Source organism: Eptatretus burgeri, chromosome 7, assembly GCF_056783735.1.
Source record: "Eptatretus burgeri isolate ZD-2024b chromosome 7, Ebu_testis_v1, whole genome shotgun sequence".
NCBI lineage: Eukaryota > Metazoa > Chordata > Myxini > Myxiniformes > Myxinidae > Eptatretus > Eptatretus burgeri.
This window is the reverse complement of record NC_140967.1, coordinates 98,326,910-98,346,638: the sequence shown is the minus strand read 5'-3', so window position 1 is coordinate 98,346,638 and position 19,729 is coordinate 98,326,910. Positions and strand designations below refer to the sequence as shown.

Here is a 19,729-nt window from a genome sequence, read left to right as displayed (position 1 = left end):
TATATATATATATATATATATATATAAGCTCTTTCTAACCACTGACTCTCTGACAGACTGACTGATATTAAAAATCGGGACCTTCTGGGTGACGTCGAAAGCTAAAATTTTGTGTGCCGATGGACATCGAAGCCAGTACACCAGAAAAAAAAACAAACAAACACAGAATCGTCGGGCAACATCCATAAATGAAAATATAAATAAATTTTAAAAAAATTACTTTAAAAAATGCAGGTGAGTGACCTGAGACAATGGGCAAGCATGGTAATTTTGTGTGCTGACGGACATCGAAGCCGATACACCAGGAAAAAAAATCACAGAACCAATGGAAAGCATCCGTAAATGAAAATAAATAAATGAAAAATCAAGTGCAGGTGAGCGACCCAAAACAATGGGGAAACACGGTTCGTATGCTCACACAAAGATGTCGCGAAACAGTGGGGCAAAACTCCCATCTACTATTAACACACGAGTCTCTAACCAATGGAGAAAGGCGATCGGGCAGTTTGGAAAGTTTATATAAGCTTTAGCAAAGGACATGTATTTATAAGCAAAACAGTTATGTACAGAGCAAAAGCAGTGTCACAAAGAAAGATATTACCCAAAACATACAAACCCCTTAGTCATTCATCTTACCACAAATCTACAGACACAGGCACCTCAGTACAGTCACTCTGGGGAAAAAAGATAAGAAAGAAGGATTGTTAGACAGAGATAAAGAATTTGGGGATTGTTGGTGACCCCTAGCTTACCCGACGTAAGCCTGTGGGGTTACAATTGTCCCACCTTGAAAGGGGGAGTTGGAGAAAGAAGAGAGGAGGATGATGATGTGATGCGCCGTGTGGGGAGAGATGTTCGGGTGAATGCTTCTTAATGCGTTGGAGGAAAATGTGAATGCCAGTCAGTAACCCAGCTCTGAATGGGTCGAGGGTGCAATTGTTGATTGCTCTTGTGTGTTCTAAGTGAATGATAATAAATAGGGACATAATTAAATAGAGTAAGTGAACGATTATAAATAGTGTAAGTTCGTGTGTTGCTGGCACGTCCAGGGAAAAACTCTGTGGCTTATCAGCTCTCGCTCTGCGACACCAGTGTGTTCGCTTCCACAATGGCTTGCTTGTCTCTCGGATGCTCCCTGGGCGCATACCAGCCCAGGTCATGGAATTCGCCAGCCTTCTGAAGCCCCTGGTGGAGGTGTTGTCCAGGGACTGGCAGCTCTTCCTGCAGCTTCCTGATTGGTGCGCTCTCGTTGCCACGCATTTCTTTTTGGTCAAGCCCATTGTCCCGCAGTGGGGTTGATGGCCAATTCCACCCAAATGTGGTGCTTTCTTCAGATGCTTCTCCCATTGAAGAGGTTTACACTCCTGGTCTGCACCACTTTATGTCGATAGTTATTGGATTTGTCATGATATGGGTTTTGTAAAATGTAATGTTGTGCGGTGGAAAAGTGCATGTGGCTGTGCTGCAAAGAGGTGCAGAGAGAGAGAGAGAGAGAGAGAGAGAGAGAGAGAGAGAGAGAGAGAGAGAGAGAGAGAGAGAGAGAGAGATAAGAGAAGGAAGAGGGATGAGGGATTAGAAAAAGAAGTGATACAAATGGGGGGGGGGGGGGTCCAATCTTGGTGTACAAATGTACAATGCATTTCTCTGTCCACAGATACAAGGGGAGAGGTAATCTAGCTAAACAAAATACAACGGATATATCCAAACTCCAGGGTTCCTTTATGTGTTGGATGAAACTGCTCGGGGTCTTTCACCAAAACCGCAGCACAATATGCACATGTGCACACACACACACACACACACACACACACACACACACACACACACACACACACACACACACACACACACACACACACACACACACACACACACACACACACACACACACACACACACACAATAATGTCGTTTTGGCCAATGTACAGTAGTATGTGCCCCTCAGAGGGGAGAGGGGAAAAGCATGGACTGTGCTCCAAAGATGATTCTCTGTTGGGGAACAACTTGCATTTAAATATTTATATTCCGTATGCAGAATGAAAATAGATAAATGTGTGTCCACAGTCGCCACAGTACTACGTGGAGTGTAAGGAGTGGTCGCATGCTCCTGCTCAATCTTAAAAAAGGAAATTGGGTCATTTGGCCCATCATTGCCATGTTGCATTCTCAAGTTAATTTTTGCTACAACTTTAAACAACCATGTTCGTGATGTTTTACTCACCCAAACGAAACCACGTGATCTTGATTGCGTGTCACACCTTGTACTTTATATGCTTTGGGCTTGAGCTCTATGGTGGAGATACACCAAACACATGATTGATTGGCCACATTGTCCTTTCTTACAAGCTTTTGTATTGCCTCATCCTCATCGTTGTGGGTCATCATCAACACCAAAATATCTATCTTTATTCCAGTCATGTAGATATCTCGGTAAATAAAGCATTAATCTATTATGCTTCAAAATGTTTTCCAAAAAACAGCTTGTGAAAATAACAACAATGGAGCCATGCAACTGCTGCTCAAGTTTGGGGCCGATGTGAATGTGTGTGGCAATCATGGACACACTCCGCTGTTCGAAGCCATCTCGAAGAACAACAAAGATATGGTGGAACTGCTGGTAGCTGCTGGGGCTAAGATTGAAGTCAGAAACAACTTCGGTCTCACCCCGATGTTTCTTGCGGCCGCGTGTGGCCGCTTGGACATTCTAAAGTACCTACATGCACTCGGTGAGGAAGTCATCATCTGCTTTTGCATATACTTTACTAATTCTCTCTATTGACCCTGTTGTTTGGCTCCACCATAAGCCACAAAACCTGGATTTCAAAAAAATGAGCCACGGTGGATGACAAGCACACACAGCTTAATTGTGCAGTGTTTGTCTGAGGTATAGAACATTAAATGCATGTTATTCCGAATGTTATTCCATTTTCAGGCACTGATGTGGACACTGAAGCAAAAGATGGTGCAACAGCTTTGTATGAAGCCTGCAAAAACGAGCACGAGGACATTGTGGAGTTTCTGCTGTCCATCGGTGCCAATGCCAATAAAGCAAACAACAAAGTTTTGATGCCTTTGCACATTGCATCTTCAAAGGGAAATGAGGAGTAAGTCCAATTTCAATAAGAATTGGGCACAACACAAAAGGGAGGTAGGTGGGTGAGACTAATGGGGACAGGGGTGGAGATGACCAAACCAGTTGCAAGACAGTCAAACATATAAAGGTTTCTAACTTGTCTAGAATTTCTACTAACAGTTCCTAAACCTTGGGCTATTGCCAAGATGTCGATTATGGCTCAGACCATCCTTCCATCCATTGGGACCATACTCTGTGCAGAGCGTTGGTGCTGCCTTAGCAGTCTCCTTGGCTATTGGGCACAATCCTGGACGGGTCACCACTTCGACACAGGATACCAGCAAGCTGGCACTCATTTCACCAACTTCAGAAGGATGACAGGCAGAGTCAACCCCACCTGGTATTAATTTAACTCAGTTCAATTCAACAGCTGAGTGGGTTTTGAACTCAGGATCCTAGGATCCAAGGCCACCACCCTAACCATTAAGCCAATACCAGGCATTATGGCTCAGACCCTCATCTTTCAACTTGTCCAGAGGTGCAAGAAGGTAGCATATTTGAAGTCCACAGATCACGGAGGGAAGCTATACTCCAATGTATTACACACAAAAACCCTGCAAGCTGGAGATCACAAGTCAATATTTTGCTCAACAGTATAAATACAGTCAACATTTATCTTTTGAGGCCACTTTGGAAATGTGGTGTGAGCAGGACAGACTGAGAAATAAATAATCACAGGAAATTTCACAAAGGGCATTTTTTCCAAAATAACTGGCAAAGAACCTGCCCTCACAAATGGGGGGGGGGGGGGAAGAAGAATCAGGACTTGGAGTAAGTGTTCACTTTGGCACTGCAGTAAACACACACAAACAATGTCTTCCCTTTCAGAGATGGTGTGGGATAGTTGATTAGGGGTAAAAAAAAAGGCAGGTAAAAGTAAAGTAAGATGGGGAATTGATAGGGTTGCTATACATTCGATTTTGAGCCCTATCTCTCAATGGTGAAGAATCATTATCAAAAAATTTAATAATTATCGTATCCAGATCCGGATTTGGATCTTCACCAAAATCTAATCAGTTTGTCCTTATCACACACCCAATCTGTCCACAAAATTTCATCCGGATCCGTCCTCAACTTTTTGAGATATCCTGTGCACAGACAGACAGAAAGGGGCGAAAACATCACCTCCTTCACCTTCGGTGGTGGAGGTAATAAAAGAATGATGTTTATAATCATGTAAAAGTCGCCGTGGCTGAATGATTAAAGTTGCTGATTCGTAAGCTAGCAAATGTGATTTGATCCCAGACAAAGGCAAGTTTAAAACTTCTTTCATCTTCGGTGTGAAAAAGTGTTACACACACACACACACACACACACACACACACACACACACACACACACACACACACACACACACACACCTTCTTTAATATACAGTGCCCTCCATAAATATTGGAGCAGTGAAGTCAAATTTGTTAATATTGCTCTATACTCACAAAATTTTGATTAAAGATCAAAAGATGAATATGCGGCAAGAGTACGGAAAGTCAGCTTTTATTTCCTGGTATTTATATGCATGTATGTTTTATCATTGTAGAACAATAGCAAGTTTTAGGTTCAGTCGCCCCATTGTAAGTAAGCCTAAGTATTGCAACAAATGACTGACGTGTTTCTTGTTGCATTGATCGTTCACACATAAAAGAGCTGTGAATCTGTTTTTGGAGTTGGTAAGTAGGCATAAACCAACATGAAGGACAGAGAACTGTCTATGAAACAAAAGCAAGCAATTTGGAAGCTGAAGGAACAGAAGAATTCAATTAGAACCACAGCACAAAAATTGGGCACAGCAAATACAATTTGGAGTATCTCGAAAAAGAAAGAAAACACTCGGGTACTTTGCAATAGATAGCGGCCAGGTCGGCCAAGGTAAACAATTGCAGTTGATGGCAGAAAAATAATCAGAACTGTGAAAAAAATACCCCTTAAACAACTGTTGGTGACATCACCAACCACCTCCAGAGTGCAGGGTGAAAGTATCAAAATCTAGTGTTCACAGAAGACTTTGACAGCAGAATTCCAAAGGCTACACCGCAAGATGCAAACCTCTCATCAGCACCAAAAATAGAAAGGACAGATTAGAATTTGCCAAGAAACACAGAGCTGAGTTAGTAGAGTTGTGAACAAAGTTTTATGGTCTGATGAGACCAAGATAAACCTTTACCAAAGCGATAGAAAGGCAAAAGTGTGGAGAAAGGAAGGAACTGCATATGATGCAAAGCATACCACCTCATCTGGGAAGCATGGTGGATGTCTTGTCGTGGCTTGGTCTTGCATGTCTGCCTCCGGAACTGGCTCACTCATCTTTATTGATGATGTAACTAATGACGGTAGCAGCAGAATGAATTCAGAAGTATACAGAAACATTTTGTCTGCCGATGTACAAGAAAATGCCTCCAAACTCATTGGGCAACGCTTTACCATGCAGCAAAACAATGACCCAGAGCATACTGCCACCGGAACCAAGTAGTTCATCATGGGGAAAAAGTGGAAGGTTTTAGACTGGCCAAGTCAATCTCCTGATTTAAATCCAATGGAGCATGCATTTCACTTGCTGAAGAGGAGACTAAGTCAGAAACCCCCCAAAACAAACAAACAACTGAAAATGGCTACAGTAAAGGCTTAGCAAAGCATCTCAAAGGAAGGTACCAAGAGTTTGGTTTTTTGTGGTATACCTTGTCGAGGTTCATATGAGAGCGAACACACAACGCACAGCTAGGGGGGCATGAGACAAGAGGGGCAGGAGAGGGAAGGACAAAACAGTGGGGAACAGAGACATAAGGAGATCTGTGGAAGGGAGAGGGATGGGGGCAGGGAACACGGGGCATACAAGATGGACATTGCAGGGACTTTCAGGAAGGAAAGCAGGGAATTTGAAGGCGGGTTTGGGGTGGACTAACGGGGGTAGAAAAGATCGAGGATTTGGATGGGTGGTGGGGACAAATCACAGACAGAGCAGGGGGGGGGGTGCGACCAGAGAGGAGACGGTAGAAGACAGAAAGACCACCGTGCTGCCTGCGGTGAGGGAGTGAGAGGCCCAAAGACTCAGCCTCACCGTGAGAGATGCCAATGATCCGAAAATGCCTTAGTTTCCACAGCGTGAAGCCAAGAAAGGTGGGAGGCAGGAGCTCCAGCCCAGAGGGAAGAGCAGTACTCCATCAGGCTGTGGACGAAAGCTTTGAATGTGGTCAGGAGCTCAGATGGGCCGAGGAAGGACTTTGCACGACGGAGGATTCCCAGTCAGCGACTGGCTTTGGAGGCCAGGTTTGAAATGTGGCTTTCCCAGGAAAGATCATGGCAGATAGTGAGACCCAGAAACTTGAAAGAAAGGACTTCTTCCAGAGGACTGTTGAGAAAGTAGATGGGGGGGGGGGCTTTCCCCAACCATTGTTTTGCTGCATGGTGATTTCAATGGGTCACAGTCTCTATGCAGTTATTGTATGTAAGGGATATGCAACCAAATACTAACTATTTTACTACTTTAAGTTAATCTGTTCCATTGCATATGCTTACTTAAAATGGGAGGACTGAATATAAAAAGTGCTATTATTCTACAATGGTGAAACATATGCATGAAATACCAAGAAATAAAACCTGACCTTCTGTTCTCTTGCCTCATATTCATATTTTGATCTCAAATACAAAGTTCAAATCTGAAATCCAAACAAAATATACAGCATAGCAATAATAACAAATTTGACTTCACTGTTCCAGTACTTTATATGGCTATACTATGTATATACATATAACATATCAGTTATTTTCTTGATATTATGCGTACCTGCGTGAGTGTGCAGCATCGTATGTATGCTATTGCCGAAGACCAGCAATGTGCGTGTCAAGCGTAGTGGAATCAGCCCATTGCACTTCGCCACAGAGCATGGACACCACGACATCATGGAAATGCTAATCAATCATGGTTACTGTGTCAATGCAGAGCTCTCAATCGAGCGCTCACACCTCTACGAGGACCGTCGCTCCACACCTCTCTATTTCGCTGTCGCAAATGGGGATCTAGAAGCTGCACACATCCTGCTCGAAGCTGGTGCAGATCCAGAGCGGGATTTTTTGCGGCCATTGCTTGTGGCTGTGCAAATGCAGGATATATCCCTTGCACGTTTGCTCCTGACCTATGGTGCTTCATTAGAGCCCATTGTACCGTCTCTACCAATGACATTCCCGACACCCTTCTTCTTTGCTGCCAGGTTTGCCATCCTCATTCGCAGACAAACACCAGCAGCTCGGCCCCTTTCTTTAAATCTGGCATTCATGCACACATAATGACTTAATATTATTCATAGCAGGAAGCTTACAAACACCCATCCCTGGTGGAAAATGAACCAAAAGCTGGCCAGAGACCCTTATGCCCACAGTATATTGTTGATTGGACTGAAAAAGCATAAAAGTGGTCTTGCTATTTTTAACAATACTCCCATCCTCCATCTGAATAATTGTATGCTTTTCCTGACCCTTTACTTGTAGTTTTCCTGGGTCTAAGGTGCATGTACCTAACCTGTAGAACAAGGACTTTGAGAGGCATTCGTATCCTGTTGCATGAATAAAAGACACGAGGAGATAATGAACAAATCATCATACAAGGGGAAAGTTGCCGAAGATGGAACATTGTAATTTTTTGAGTCTTGGAAATCCACAGTTTTCATTGAATGGGTTCATTAATGCACAAGCTGTCATCATTTGTTGAAGTTAAAATATTATGAGATGGAATAATTGCGATGCTCTGTCAAGAATGCCATTCCAACTTGAGCAACTTTCCCCAAAATGGGATTTGACCCTGAGATGCCAGCAATGAGCTTTGTTTCTTTGTTTGAGCTTTGTTGATGAACTTAGTCCACTGTTCCACCAGGGGTCTGCGCATGCTGAAGTTGTTACTGGACTGGGGGACGAATGCCGATACATGTTTCCATTGCGATTTTGGAGCGGCCCCTCATCCTGTTGTGCCCAACAAACGACGCCGCGACTGGCTCATGAATGATAGACCTCACCCACTGCAGGTTATGAGCAAAGCTTGAATTATATTATATATAAGTAGAGAAGTGTTTGCTTGCTTGCTTGTTTGACTTCTATGCATTCCTAAACTGTTGAAAGGAATGAGTCAAAAAATAGTGGTTACACTCGGGGTGTTGGTTGGTTTTAAACAGTAAAAAAAATCATAGCCCCTGGGGATCGAGGTGTGGGGAGGATGCAAATTCTTTCTCTGTAAGGAATATCAATATTTTACCCAAAAACATTTACTTCTTTGAATACATGTTGTGTCCCACACGAAAATCTCGGTCGATAAAGACCTGAGTCGCTCACGGAGTCCATCCCAGTTTGGAGGCGATGTGTTGGCTTACTTATGTACATAATGCCAAAGTCATGTTGCATTCATGGTCAGAGGAGTCATTTTGTTTTACATGAATTTTTTTTTATGAGTTAAGATTGGGGTGGTTGGGATTATACATTGGTTCACGAGCGCCAGCCAGAGTGACCACTATATTCGTTATGTCTGTGTGTCTGTGTCTGTCTGTTGGGTAGTCGATCTAGTCGAAAAAAAAAAAAAATTGAGATTTGTTGTACCCTTATTATCAGTATTTAAAGTGGCGATTTCAGTTAATACAATGGCGATTTCGATGAAACTTGGTTGGTAGGTTCATACCATGACCTAGTTGTGTGCAAATGAGAACCGTTGCTATGGACACCACCGTTGCCAAGCAAAGGGACTTTCAAATTTTTGAAAAATCATAAATAATTTATTTTTTCGAAAATCAAAAATCGGGCGACGAGCGACTGTGGGCAGTACATTCAGCCATATTGTCAAAAATTTCCAGCCGGATCCTATGAAAACTGTCGGAGAAGATAGACTTTGAATGAACCCTGGTCAAAAACAATAAAAAAACGAAGTTCATTATATCTCATAGACTATGAGTCAGATATACATGAAACTGGTATGGGATGTTCATGGTATGTCATAGTTATGTGTGAGAAAGAACCGTTGCTATGGACCCCTCCGTTGCCTAGCAACAGCCAAAAAACCTCTAAATGTGGGGGTATTTTAACGAAAAAACAATCTGCAGCATTAACCCTTGAAGCTGGAATCATGAATTTTCTTGTGCTTAATCCTCAGGTCATTCCCCATCGAATGGGCCCATCATGTCAGGTTCTATTGGGTAGGCGACTACCCATGTCCGCCTATCGGCTTGTCTGTCTGTCTGTCCAGAGCATAACTCCGTGGACTTTGATCCGATCTTGATGAAACTTGGTTATGTGTTCGATATCAATGTCTAGTTGTGTTTACCAGGATGAGGATGTGCTGCGCCCATTGTGGGTGGAGCCACGCCCAAAAAAATAGCCATTTTAAGGGGGTAGTCGGATTGAAAATCTATCTTCTCTGAGGGAATTGACTGAATGGAATGGGTTCTTCGGTATTTGAATAGCAAAATGAATTATCTAAAACTTGTCATTGTCCGATTGTTCATTTTCATCCCAAGGTCAAGGTCACAAGGTCAAAAACTTAGAAAATTGCGAATTTTGACATAAAAATCATATGACCGCCCAAACTTTGAGAGCTAGGATAACAATATTTTTTATGCATAATCTTGAGGTCATTCCCCACCTCAAGTCTTGAAATAATTTTACTCTATCTCGAACACCTTGCCCGTGGCGCCCCCTTCAAGTTTGTTTTTACGCTGATTTCATCAAAGTATGGATAATCCGAGGAGTGCGAAATGCCATATAGCCTATATGACATTATATTGTTCCTGGAATGTTCCAGAGGAAGTTTTGCACCAAAGGTCATAATCCTTGACCTTTGACCTTTAAAGGCCACAAAGGTCAAATTTTCAAAGTTGTGGGAATCGAACCGGGTTTTCGACCTTCTTCGACGAACTAACTCCAATAAGATATAGCACGTATCCTGTTTCCTTATTTTAATGTCCACAACATTGTTTTGTGACCTTTAAAGGTTATGCAAAGGTCAAATTTTGGAAGTTGTTGAACAAAACCAGGTTTTCGACATTTTTCAGCGAATAACCTGTCACCCATACCACATCATGTTGATCATTTTTATAACTTTGTCAAAAATTATCACATTGTCTCATCCTTGACTTCTGAAACCATCTACATCGTCAAATACCGCCCGTGAACCATTGTCGTCTTCAGACTTGTTTTTTTAAAATCTTGATTAAAAAAGAATTTTTTTTTTGATGATTTGACATTTATTGGCTTGAGATTTGGCAAAACAAAAACCCTCCTCCATTGACCTCAAACACCAACATGTAACCAGAAATGAGTCGTCACATCGGGAATAAAAGCGGACACGTGCTGAGATGTGGGGTCTATTAATTAAATTGAGGAAGCTCACTGGGAAGTGGGTGAAATGAAATTTCACTTTGATGGGACCCATGTCTGAGACATGACATCCAACAAAATGACAGAAGTTGATACTGTAAGCACGGCATGTGAAGAGCCGAGAGGGTGGTCTAACATTGGAGGACAGTGGACATACCCACACAATACACACCTCTGATACAAATGGCAAAAACTGGATGGTGAAAACAGCTGTATAAGGTGAGCAACAAACAACACTCCTCGACGAGAGCCTGGTGTTGGCTCAATGGTTAGGGTGGCGGCTTGGGATCCTCGGGTCCTGAGTTCAAGCCCCGTCGGCCGCTGAATTAATACACCAAGGGGTTGACTCAGCCTGTCATCTTTCTAAGGTCGGCGAAATGAGTACCAGTTCCAGTGTTCCAGTGTGTGTACTGGTAGAGGGGCACTGCATCAGCGACACAGTCACGCTTCAAGAAATGATAGCTACCCCGGCAGCTAAGCTGCCATACGACCACCATCCTCGACTCTTAATGCCACATCCACATGTGTACAACACCTAATGGGAACTCCAACAATCACACAACCCACATTTAATCACATCCTTCCCGGACACGAAACCAGCCTTGTTCGTGACCTGGAAACACAAAAGCAAGCGCACACACTTACAACGCCAGATCACGTGCAAGTGAAAAATAAATAAATAAATAAATAGTAGAGCAGCCCATCAATGATGCGATTTGACACTTATTTGTTTGAAGCTTGCAAAATAAAAACACTCCTCAATTTGACCTCGCTCACCAGCACGTGACCGGACATGAGCAGTCGCATCAGTAATGAAAAACAGATACATGCCGAGGCTCGGCATGTATTGGCCTGAGGAAGTCTGTTGTGAAGCGGATGAAATGTTGCCTGAGAACGGGTCTGCTCTTGCTTATTGCTCAAATCAGTGGAGTAGATGAAGTTTACTTTTTGGTTGGAAGTACCTTTTTCTTCTTTTAAAATGGATAATCCCAACCACCCCAATCCTATTTGACATATTGTTGCAGGGCCGGGCATCGGCGGCGAGCACGACCGCGAGATGGAGCAGTAGAGTCAGCTCCACCGATCACCCGGAATTTATAGGTCATCACCCCAGATAACTCCGGAGCCGGTGGGTCCCTTATCGGCCCGAAGTTCGCCAATAGGTCGACCACGTGGGGTGGGGTCGATTGCCAATTTCAATTTACCTAAATACCCACGACGTCCAACTCCCGGGGAAATTCACCCTCGACGATGCTCAAAAGGAAACGAACCGCTCGCGTACTCAAACCGTGTGCGACCCGAGCAGATGGTCACTGAGCTTTCGTCAGTCCAAATGTCCCTTTACAGTGGCAACAGCGTGGCTAATTCTCCAACACGCACCGTGTTAAACCAATAAAAATAAGACAAAAACGAACCGATACATTTAACACATGGATTTATTTATAACAGAGCGGGGGGGGGGGGCAGGTAAGAAGCAGAGTTATCCAAATATAAGAGGCATGTATGGACAGCAAGGCACTTATACAATTTCCTACTTACTGGACTGGCGCCACAAACACACACACATACCCAAAATAAACAGACCTAAAGTGGTCTTTATTGAGGCCTCCAGCTCAGAGGGAAAGGGCGAGCTGAAGACCAGATTCTGCCTCGGACCTGTCCACCTCGTGTGGTCTTCGCGCCGAGTCGAACCGGGCACCAGCGAGAGACGAGCCGAATCCAGACACCGGGGACGCGGCGCGCAACCCCCGCTGCTCTCGTGGGGGATTGTGTCTCGCAAGCTCTCAAGCTCTTGATCATGAGGAGGAAGAGGAGCTCAGTCCGAACGCGCCGCACCCTTAGTCACCCTGTCTCCTGTCTCCGGGAGGGGGGGGGGAGGACGCCTCCGCCCCTCCCGCTCTCCCTTACTGGACGTTTTTGGCACGCAGAACTGCTCGTCGCCCTGTCATTGGCCAAAATGAGCGGCAAGTCCATTGATTGGCCTAGGGGAGTGGTGACGTCACGCGGACCCCTTTCCTCCTGTCACGGGATCTGATTGGCCGAACGGCGGTCACCCCACCCATAGCACGCTGATTGGTCGAGGGCCGCCACGAAGCTCCTCCTTGAACTCCGCCCACCAAACAGCCAGATGAACTGTATTCTGCGTGAGCTCCGCTCACGTACGTGCTGACACGCACGTAGGCGATGGCATCGGCCAGAGCGAGGTGAAGGTGACGCTGGCGCTGTCGCAGTCGTAAGGGGTGTAAAAATGAAAGAAAACCCTGACTATCAAAGAAACGCATAGCGCATATACATTTATTCACCCATTAGACCTGGAAAAGGGAGCTATCTATCCACATTCACTTATCGAAATAACTAAGCTATAGGACCTGAATGTTGTGTGCTCAAGGCTTCCAGATTCGCAACAATATAAAGGTACAGGTTGTTTCAAAAAGACCTGGGCAACTATGGTTGTTCATATATATAGAACGACAAATGATCCAATGATACCCTTTGGTTTATATGATACAGAAACTCATAAAGTTTTGTGCACACCATTAATCCACTTCAATGTGAGCTCCGTCTGTCACGTGCAGGACATCAAGGTGGTACACGAGTTCTTGCCATGTTCGCTTCAGCATGTTTGCGTCCACCAGTGCGCATGCAGCTGTAATCTGAGAACGAAGATCCTGCAGGTTTGCCACCTTGGTGTTGCAGACCGACATCTTTGAAAAACTCCCACAGAAAAAATAAAATAAAATCAAGGGCAGTTATGTCTGATGATCATGGGGGTCAGGCCATTGGTCTGTTTCAGCTAATCCAGTGACCTGTATATTTTTCATTCAGGGTGGCTCTAATGACTAAGGCCCAATCAGGGGGAGCGCTGTCCTGTTGAAAAATTATATCGGATTGCAGGTGAATCCTTCCAACATGTTCATGTTAATTGTCTTCAAACATGTTTATGTAAATTATTGAGGTCACTGTATCCCCCGCAAGGAAAAACAGACCCATTAAGTGGTCATGGAGAAGGCCACACCACACATTGACCTTTGGACTGTCGTGTATGTGTTCAATAACCACGTGGGAGTTTTCAGAGCCCCAGATCCTCGCATTGTGCCGGTTGACCTTCCTCAATACATGAAAGCAAACTTCGTCTGTGAACATGACCTTTTTCAGGTAATCTTCGCCATCCTCTATGCGACTGAGTATTTCCAAGGCAAGCGCCTTCCATTTGGGTCTGCCATTTGGTTTAGGTTCCTACAGAATCTGCATCTTATAGAAATAAAACTTCAGTCTTTCATGCAAAATCCTATATACAGTGGGGTTGGTAGTCCTCGTTCTCTGGATGCACGTCAAATTGATTTTCTGTAACTCTGTTGAAATGATTCACGCACTCGTTCAACGTCTGCTGCACTTGTGCTTGGCCAACGGGTACTTTTCTGTTTCTGACAACTTTCAGTCTCCTTAAACCTCATGTACTAGTCCGCAGTGGCAGATTTGTTCCATAACTTGTACGGAAATTACGCTGAACTTGCGTGCCGGATCTCGTCTCAATGAACCATCCGACACTGAGCTTTCTCCTGTGGAGTCACCATTTTCTTTCACATTAAACCACCAGACCTGAAAATAAAGAAAGCTTTATGAGTTTCTGTATCATATAAAACAAAGGGTATCATTTGTGGTACTAAATATATTAACAACCAAAGTTGTCAAGACCTTTTGGGAACACCCTGTACATATAGATATATATATATATATATATATATATATATATATTTATATACATATATATATATATATATATATATATATATATATATATATATATATATATATATATATATATATATATATATATACATATACACACACAGTAACCTGCAATAGTATTCACCCCCATTATCTTAACATCTTGTAATTCGTGCTGCGGGAAAAGCTCTTCCGGGAGTCGCAGACGCAATGTGCATTGTGGTGGTGACATCACCGGGTTTGCATTAAGTCAGAACGACATTAATTATCATAATTGCACGAGACCACATCCAGTGTTGACTCCAGATTGTGTTTGGTGAAGCAGGAGATAATGTTCCATGTGGCAGGTGGCACTTATCGCTCCCAGAATCGTGCAGCAAGAGCTGTGTGAGACACTGTACTGGCACTTTCACCATCTCCTGGTTTGGAGTTGCATCGTATCTGCTTTATAATCGAAAGGTTTTCAGTCACAAGTGTATGGAAGCTTGCTATGTTGCTCTGATGATGCCCTAATGAGGGCGAAAACAGTCGGTAACTGCACTTTTTTTTCCCATGCACTTGTGACAGCATCTGCAATTCCATCTTGGTAACTAGCGCTGCGAGATAGCTCTTCCAGAAGCCGCAGACAGTATGTGGATTATGATGGTGACATCATGATTATCGTTTCAGGTCGGAGAACGACATATATAATATGTCTGCAAAAGTATTCACCCCCTACCAATAATGTCACATTTAGATGAATTACGAATTACGTCGAAAGAATTTTCCCAAATGAACTTTTGTATTCACAATTAAAGAAATCAAACTAAACACTGTTATAGGTGAAAGAGGTTACATGTTGTGAATACCTGCAAAAAACATCAAAATTCACTGGTTGTAAAAGTATTCAGCCCCTTCAGTCAGTACTTGGTGTAAGAACCTTTTACAGCAATGACTGTGATGAGTCTTTTTGGGTAGATCTCTACCAGCTCTGCACTGAGAGATGGTGTCACCTTTGCCCATTCTTCTAGTGAAAATTGCTCGAGTTCTGCCAACTTTGATGGAGATCGTCGATGGACTACAATCTTGAAGTCTCGCCATACATGTTCAATTGAGTTCAAGGGAGGACTTTGACTGGGCCACTCAACGACATTTATTTTCTTCATATTCAGCCACTCCAGTATGGCTTTATCTTTGTACTTTGGATAGTTGTCTGACTGAAATGTGAATCTCCTACCCAGGTTCAGATTCATGGCTGACTCAAACAGGTTTTCATTAAGGATTCTCCTGTACGTTGCACCGTCCATTGTCCCTTCTATCCTGACAAGCTCGCCAGTCCTTGCTGATGAAAAGCAGCCCCATAACTTGATGCTGCCACCACCATGCTTGACAGTATTGACTGGGTGATGCACAGTGTTCAGCTTGCGCCAGGCATCATGCTTTGAATTTAGACCACAAAGTTCAATTTTTGTCCCGTCTGACCACAAAACTTTTCTCAACAACACTGCAGTATCATTACGGTGATTCATCGCAAACTCCATATGAGCTTTTAGTTGTTTTTTTCAGCAATGGCTTCTTTTTTGCCACCTGCTCCTCGAGGCCATCTTTGTGAAGGGAGTGGGATATTGTTAATCGATGAACACCGACCCCCATCTCGGACATAGAGCCTGAGAGATCTGTCAAAGTCATTGTTGGATTTATAGTGACATCCAAAACCAGTTTCATGCTTGCCCGGCTGATGAATTTGGATGGTCGACCTGATCTGGGTAGAGTCTGGGTGGTATGATATGTCTTCCACTTCCTAATGATGGATTTCACCGTACTCAAACAGATAATGAGTGACTTTGAAATCTTCTTATAACCCTTTCCTGAACGGTGCTTCTCCACCACTTGCTCCTTGGTCTTCATGTTTGCCTTGTTAGTTGACCAAGTGAGTTGCACCTCAAAAACTCCTTAGATAAGTGGAGGAGCTTCATTGTTAAGTTAAACCACTGATTACGTACAGGTGAAACCTATTACACTTATTTGGGAACCTTTCAAACAAATAATTTGCTCCTGAAGTGATTTCGGGTTAATTAGGCAAAGGGTTTGAATACTTCTGCAAGTGAGAATCATCTGATTTTTTTTTTTCTGTTAATCGAACTTATTCACATTTTATAGCTTTATCACTTTGGAGTAGTTTGTGAAGACTATATATCAAGTTTGATTTGAAAGCATTATGAAATAAACTCAGGTACCATCAAAATGTGAAAACTTTGGAGGAGAGGGAGGAAGAGGTGTGAATACTTTTGCAAGCTACTGTGGAAACACACATATATGACATTTTTCACAATAAAAGTAACGCCACAATGCAATCGTACATATTACACATTGATGAAGGATGTTTCACAGCCCATAAAGTGATGCAATGACCTATGAAACAAAGTTAAAGCCACTGTGGTAATAAAAACCTGAGGTCTTCAAAGCTGCACTTTCACTCTTTTGGAAAGGTCACTGTACTACTAAGGGAATGCACATACAATGGAACAGTTGAACGTGCAGATGTATCAATATAAGTGTGCAGTGTTAATTATGAGTCATCCAAATATTGCATGTGCATAAGAGTTGATTTTCCAACTTACTCCCTTCAAAGCAACATTATGCAATTGCCAACACCACCTTCCTACATTTCATGCACATGTTATGTATTGATGGCTCCTCACCTTATCCAGATCTTTACTTGTAGTTGACACCATTTCCTGACACTATCCAATTTATTGCTCGTAGTTCTGCGAGTTTCTCTCCTCATCTGAGCTGGAGCCGTGGTCAGGACCCATCATAGCAGTTCTTCTGGACTATATTGGGAACGTCCGCCTCTGTTCTCGCCTCAAGGAGCACCTGGATTCATTTGAGGAGTGGGCACCTATACGAGAAACGGCAGGTACAAACGTGACAGCAGTGTCTCAATATCTCCAAAAGTAGGCTTATGTAGACTCATAAAAACTCATCTGACTCGATGTATCAAAATTCATTGATAAACACAGTGCTAAAATAAAATGGCAAACAAAACTCTTTTGCAGATAATCCACGTCCACTCGCCCATATTTGCCGCTTGATGATTCGAAGAGTGATCGGCCGGCGGAACCTCCGCAGAGTGACTCGTCTACCTGTGCCAAAGCGGCTTCAACATTACATATTGTACAAGACCGACATGGAATAACCTGGACCATTTGGGAACTATGCGGTTTCTCAAGTTGAATATCTTCATTCATGCCTTTATGGATTTCACTTTGGAGGGCCTTTGATGTCCTACAGAAAATTTAAAGGGATGTCCTGGGGTGGAGTTGATGACTCTAACCTATAGATTGTGTTTTACCTTGTTACTCATGTAAACAAATACTAAAACCGTATTTTTTACCAATTCATGCTTCCATGCAAAATATACATTTTAAGATGAATATGAAACTCACGATGTCATTGGTCTCTCGCCCATTTATCTGCCTCTTTACGAATCTATGCACACATACGGGCCTAAAGGATGGAGTGTATTGGTTCGTAGATGAGCATAACACTAAGGAACATGGCAAGGCCTTAACAATCAATGAAACCTGTTTTCTTTATTTTAACGTTTTGAGAGTTGTAGAAGGTGCTCCCTGTTAGTTTTTTTTTTAAGTGGAGGCAAAGATTCTCGAATCAACACATGCAAAATGACTGGCCCGTAGCACAGATGGGAGAGCAAGAGAAAGGAGCATTTAATTGTTTTATTTTTATAAACCACATCTTTTTTATGGGATATACAGGAATGCTTTGTACCATGTTAGAAATGCAGAAAGGTAATTAAAAATATAACATTCATTCAGTGTCACTTTGAGTGGATCGATTTGTTTTTCCTCGTGACCGATAATGTATACTACGTGTAAAGGTATGAATATCGTTTGTTCATTGTCAAAATGTTACATATGGTATTCACTGCAAAATAGTACTAGGTTTTGCTATAAAATTATCTTTACAAATGAAAATAAAATATCCGTTTAAAATTGCAGTCAGATGATTAATTTACGTTGATTATTTTTACAATCAAACAAGGCGGTTGTGGAGATATAGGTTTGCATAAATGCGCATGAACAGATGTTTGGTCCTTCAGAACTTTAATATACAAGAAAACAAACGTGACATCTATCGATCTATCTATCTTCGATATATTACTAAAACTCTCATCTTGTATATACGTATGTATGTATGTTCCTGAAATACAGTCAAAACGGTACAAGATAGGGCAAAAATTTTCGGCCCACCTTGCTCACTATTCTCTTGCGGTGTGCAGTATCAAGTTTCGTTCAAATCGGGCAACGAAAAAATTATTAAAAAATCAATTCCCGATTCAGTCAGGTACTCTTCGGGAGAATTTGATCAATGCAAACAACCTCAGCGGGATAGTTCGCTGGAGCTATCCTTTTTTTTTTTTCTTGAAATGATTTATTTTAAAATCTCAAACATTTAGTAGAGACAAAGAACGATTCATTTTTAAGCATAAAATAAACATCGCCATTTTGATCTAATACTTCTGTGTTCATGAGCAAATAAATTGTGTTTAGAAGAATATGTACAATAATTTCTTCAACTTTCTTTTCTCCGTTTTTTTTTTTTTCACATTGACGCGCAGTATCAAGTTTCGTTCAAATCGGGCAACAAAAAAAATTATTAAAAAATCAATTCCCGATTCAGTCAACTACTCTTTGGGATTATTTGATCAATGCAAGCAACCTCAGCGGTATAGTTCACTGGAGCTATCTTCACCTTCGCAAACTTTGTTGCAAACGTTATGTTTTGATCGCTGTGTATTTATTTATTTGTGAATATGTGTGTTTGTTTGTTTGTTTGTTATTCGCATAACTCCAAAAGCATTGAACTGAATCGCAGCAAATTTGGTGGGATGCTTGGTTATTATCCGAGGACCATTTGATTAGATTTTGGGAGCGATCAGGTCAAAGGTCAAGGTCATGAAAAGGTCAAAATCGTCTTTTTACCATAGCGCGGTCAATTTGTATCCAATTTGCATGCAACTAATGCCAAAATGTTCAGAATTCAATGCCTCATCTTGTGATATGTGACATGACACAAAGACGTAAAAACCCTTATTAGCGGTTGGGAGTCAAAGGTCAGGGGGGGTCACGACATTGCAAAATGTGCGGTTTTAGTCATAACACGGTCAATTCTTATCCGATTTGCATGAAACCAACACCAAAATGTTGACTGTTCTGTTCCCCACACTCTAATACCAATTATAAAAATAAGAGTACAGAGGTCAAGGTCGAGGTCATGAAAAGGTCAAAATCGTCATTTTTGTACAATGAATGTTTGTTTGTTCACAATAAATAACGTATTTAGAAAAACAGAAACTCGTGTGTGCTAAATGCCCCTAAAATTCCAGAAAATAATTTGTTATAATGTGACCAGTTGTCATCAGATTGACTTGACACCGACACCCAAAAAGGTCAGGGAGTTCATACAGAAATTGTACAATGTACGTGAATCAGTGTCAAACAGCAGGAAATTTAATGTTTT

The 19,729-nt window shown here is 42.3% G+C and overlaps 1 protein-coding gene and 1 long non-coding RNA gene across 7 annotated transcripts in view; one reads left to right on the top strand and one right to left on the bottom strand.

The window, feature by feature from the left end:
• The window catches only part of LOC147023879 (uncharacterized), a 37,618-nt gene extending 20,602 nt beyond the window's left edge, over positions 1 to 17,016 (bottom strand). For 2 of the 3 annotated variants that reach the window (XR_015060415.1, XR_015060414.1), the window contains exons 1-2: positions 16,888 to 17,016; positions 2,222 to 2,288 (exon numbers count right to left, since the gene is read on the bottom strand). This is a non-coding gene — a long non-coding RNA (uncharacterized LOC147023879). The remainder of the gene's footprint in view (positions 1 to 2,221; positions 2,289 to 16,887) is intronic. The other variant, XR_015060416.1, reaches the window with a different exon arrangement.
• LOC147023878 (ankyrin repeat and SOCS box protein 2-like) overlaps positions 1 to 18,019 on the top strand; it is a 76,222-nt gene extending 58,203 nt beyond the window's left edge. For 3 of the 4 annotated variants that reach the window (XM_085889772.1, XM_085889773.1, XM_085889774.1), the window contains 6 exons: positions 2,481 to 2,726; positions 2,933 to 3,104; positions 6,928 to 7,335; positions 7,995 to 8,142; positions 16,952 to 17,105; positions 17,245 to 18,019. In XM_085889772.1, coding sequence (XP_085745898.1) covers positions 2,481 to 2,726; positions 2,933 to 3,104; positions 6,928 to 7,335; positions 7,995 to 8,142; positions 16,952 to 17,105; positions 17,245 to 17,384 — 1,268 coding nt within the window. In that variant the 3' untranslated portion in view covers positions 17,385 to 18,019. Of the gene's footprint in view, positions 1 to 2,480; positions 2,727 to 2,932; positions 3,105 to 6,927; positions 7,336 to 7,994; positions 8,143 to 13,053; positions 14,183 to 16,951; positions 17,106 to 17,244 lie in introns of those variants that run through there. The other variant, XM_085889775.1, reaches the window with a different exon arrangement.
• Positions 18,020 to 19,729: the final 1,710 nt, after the last annotated feature.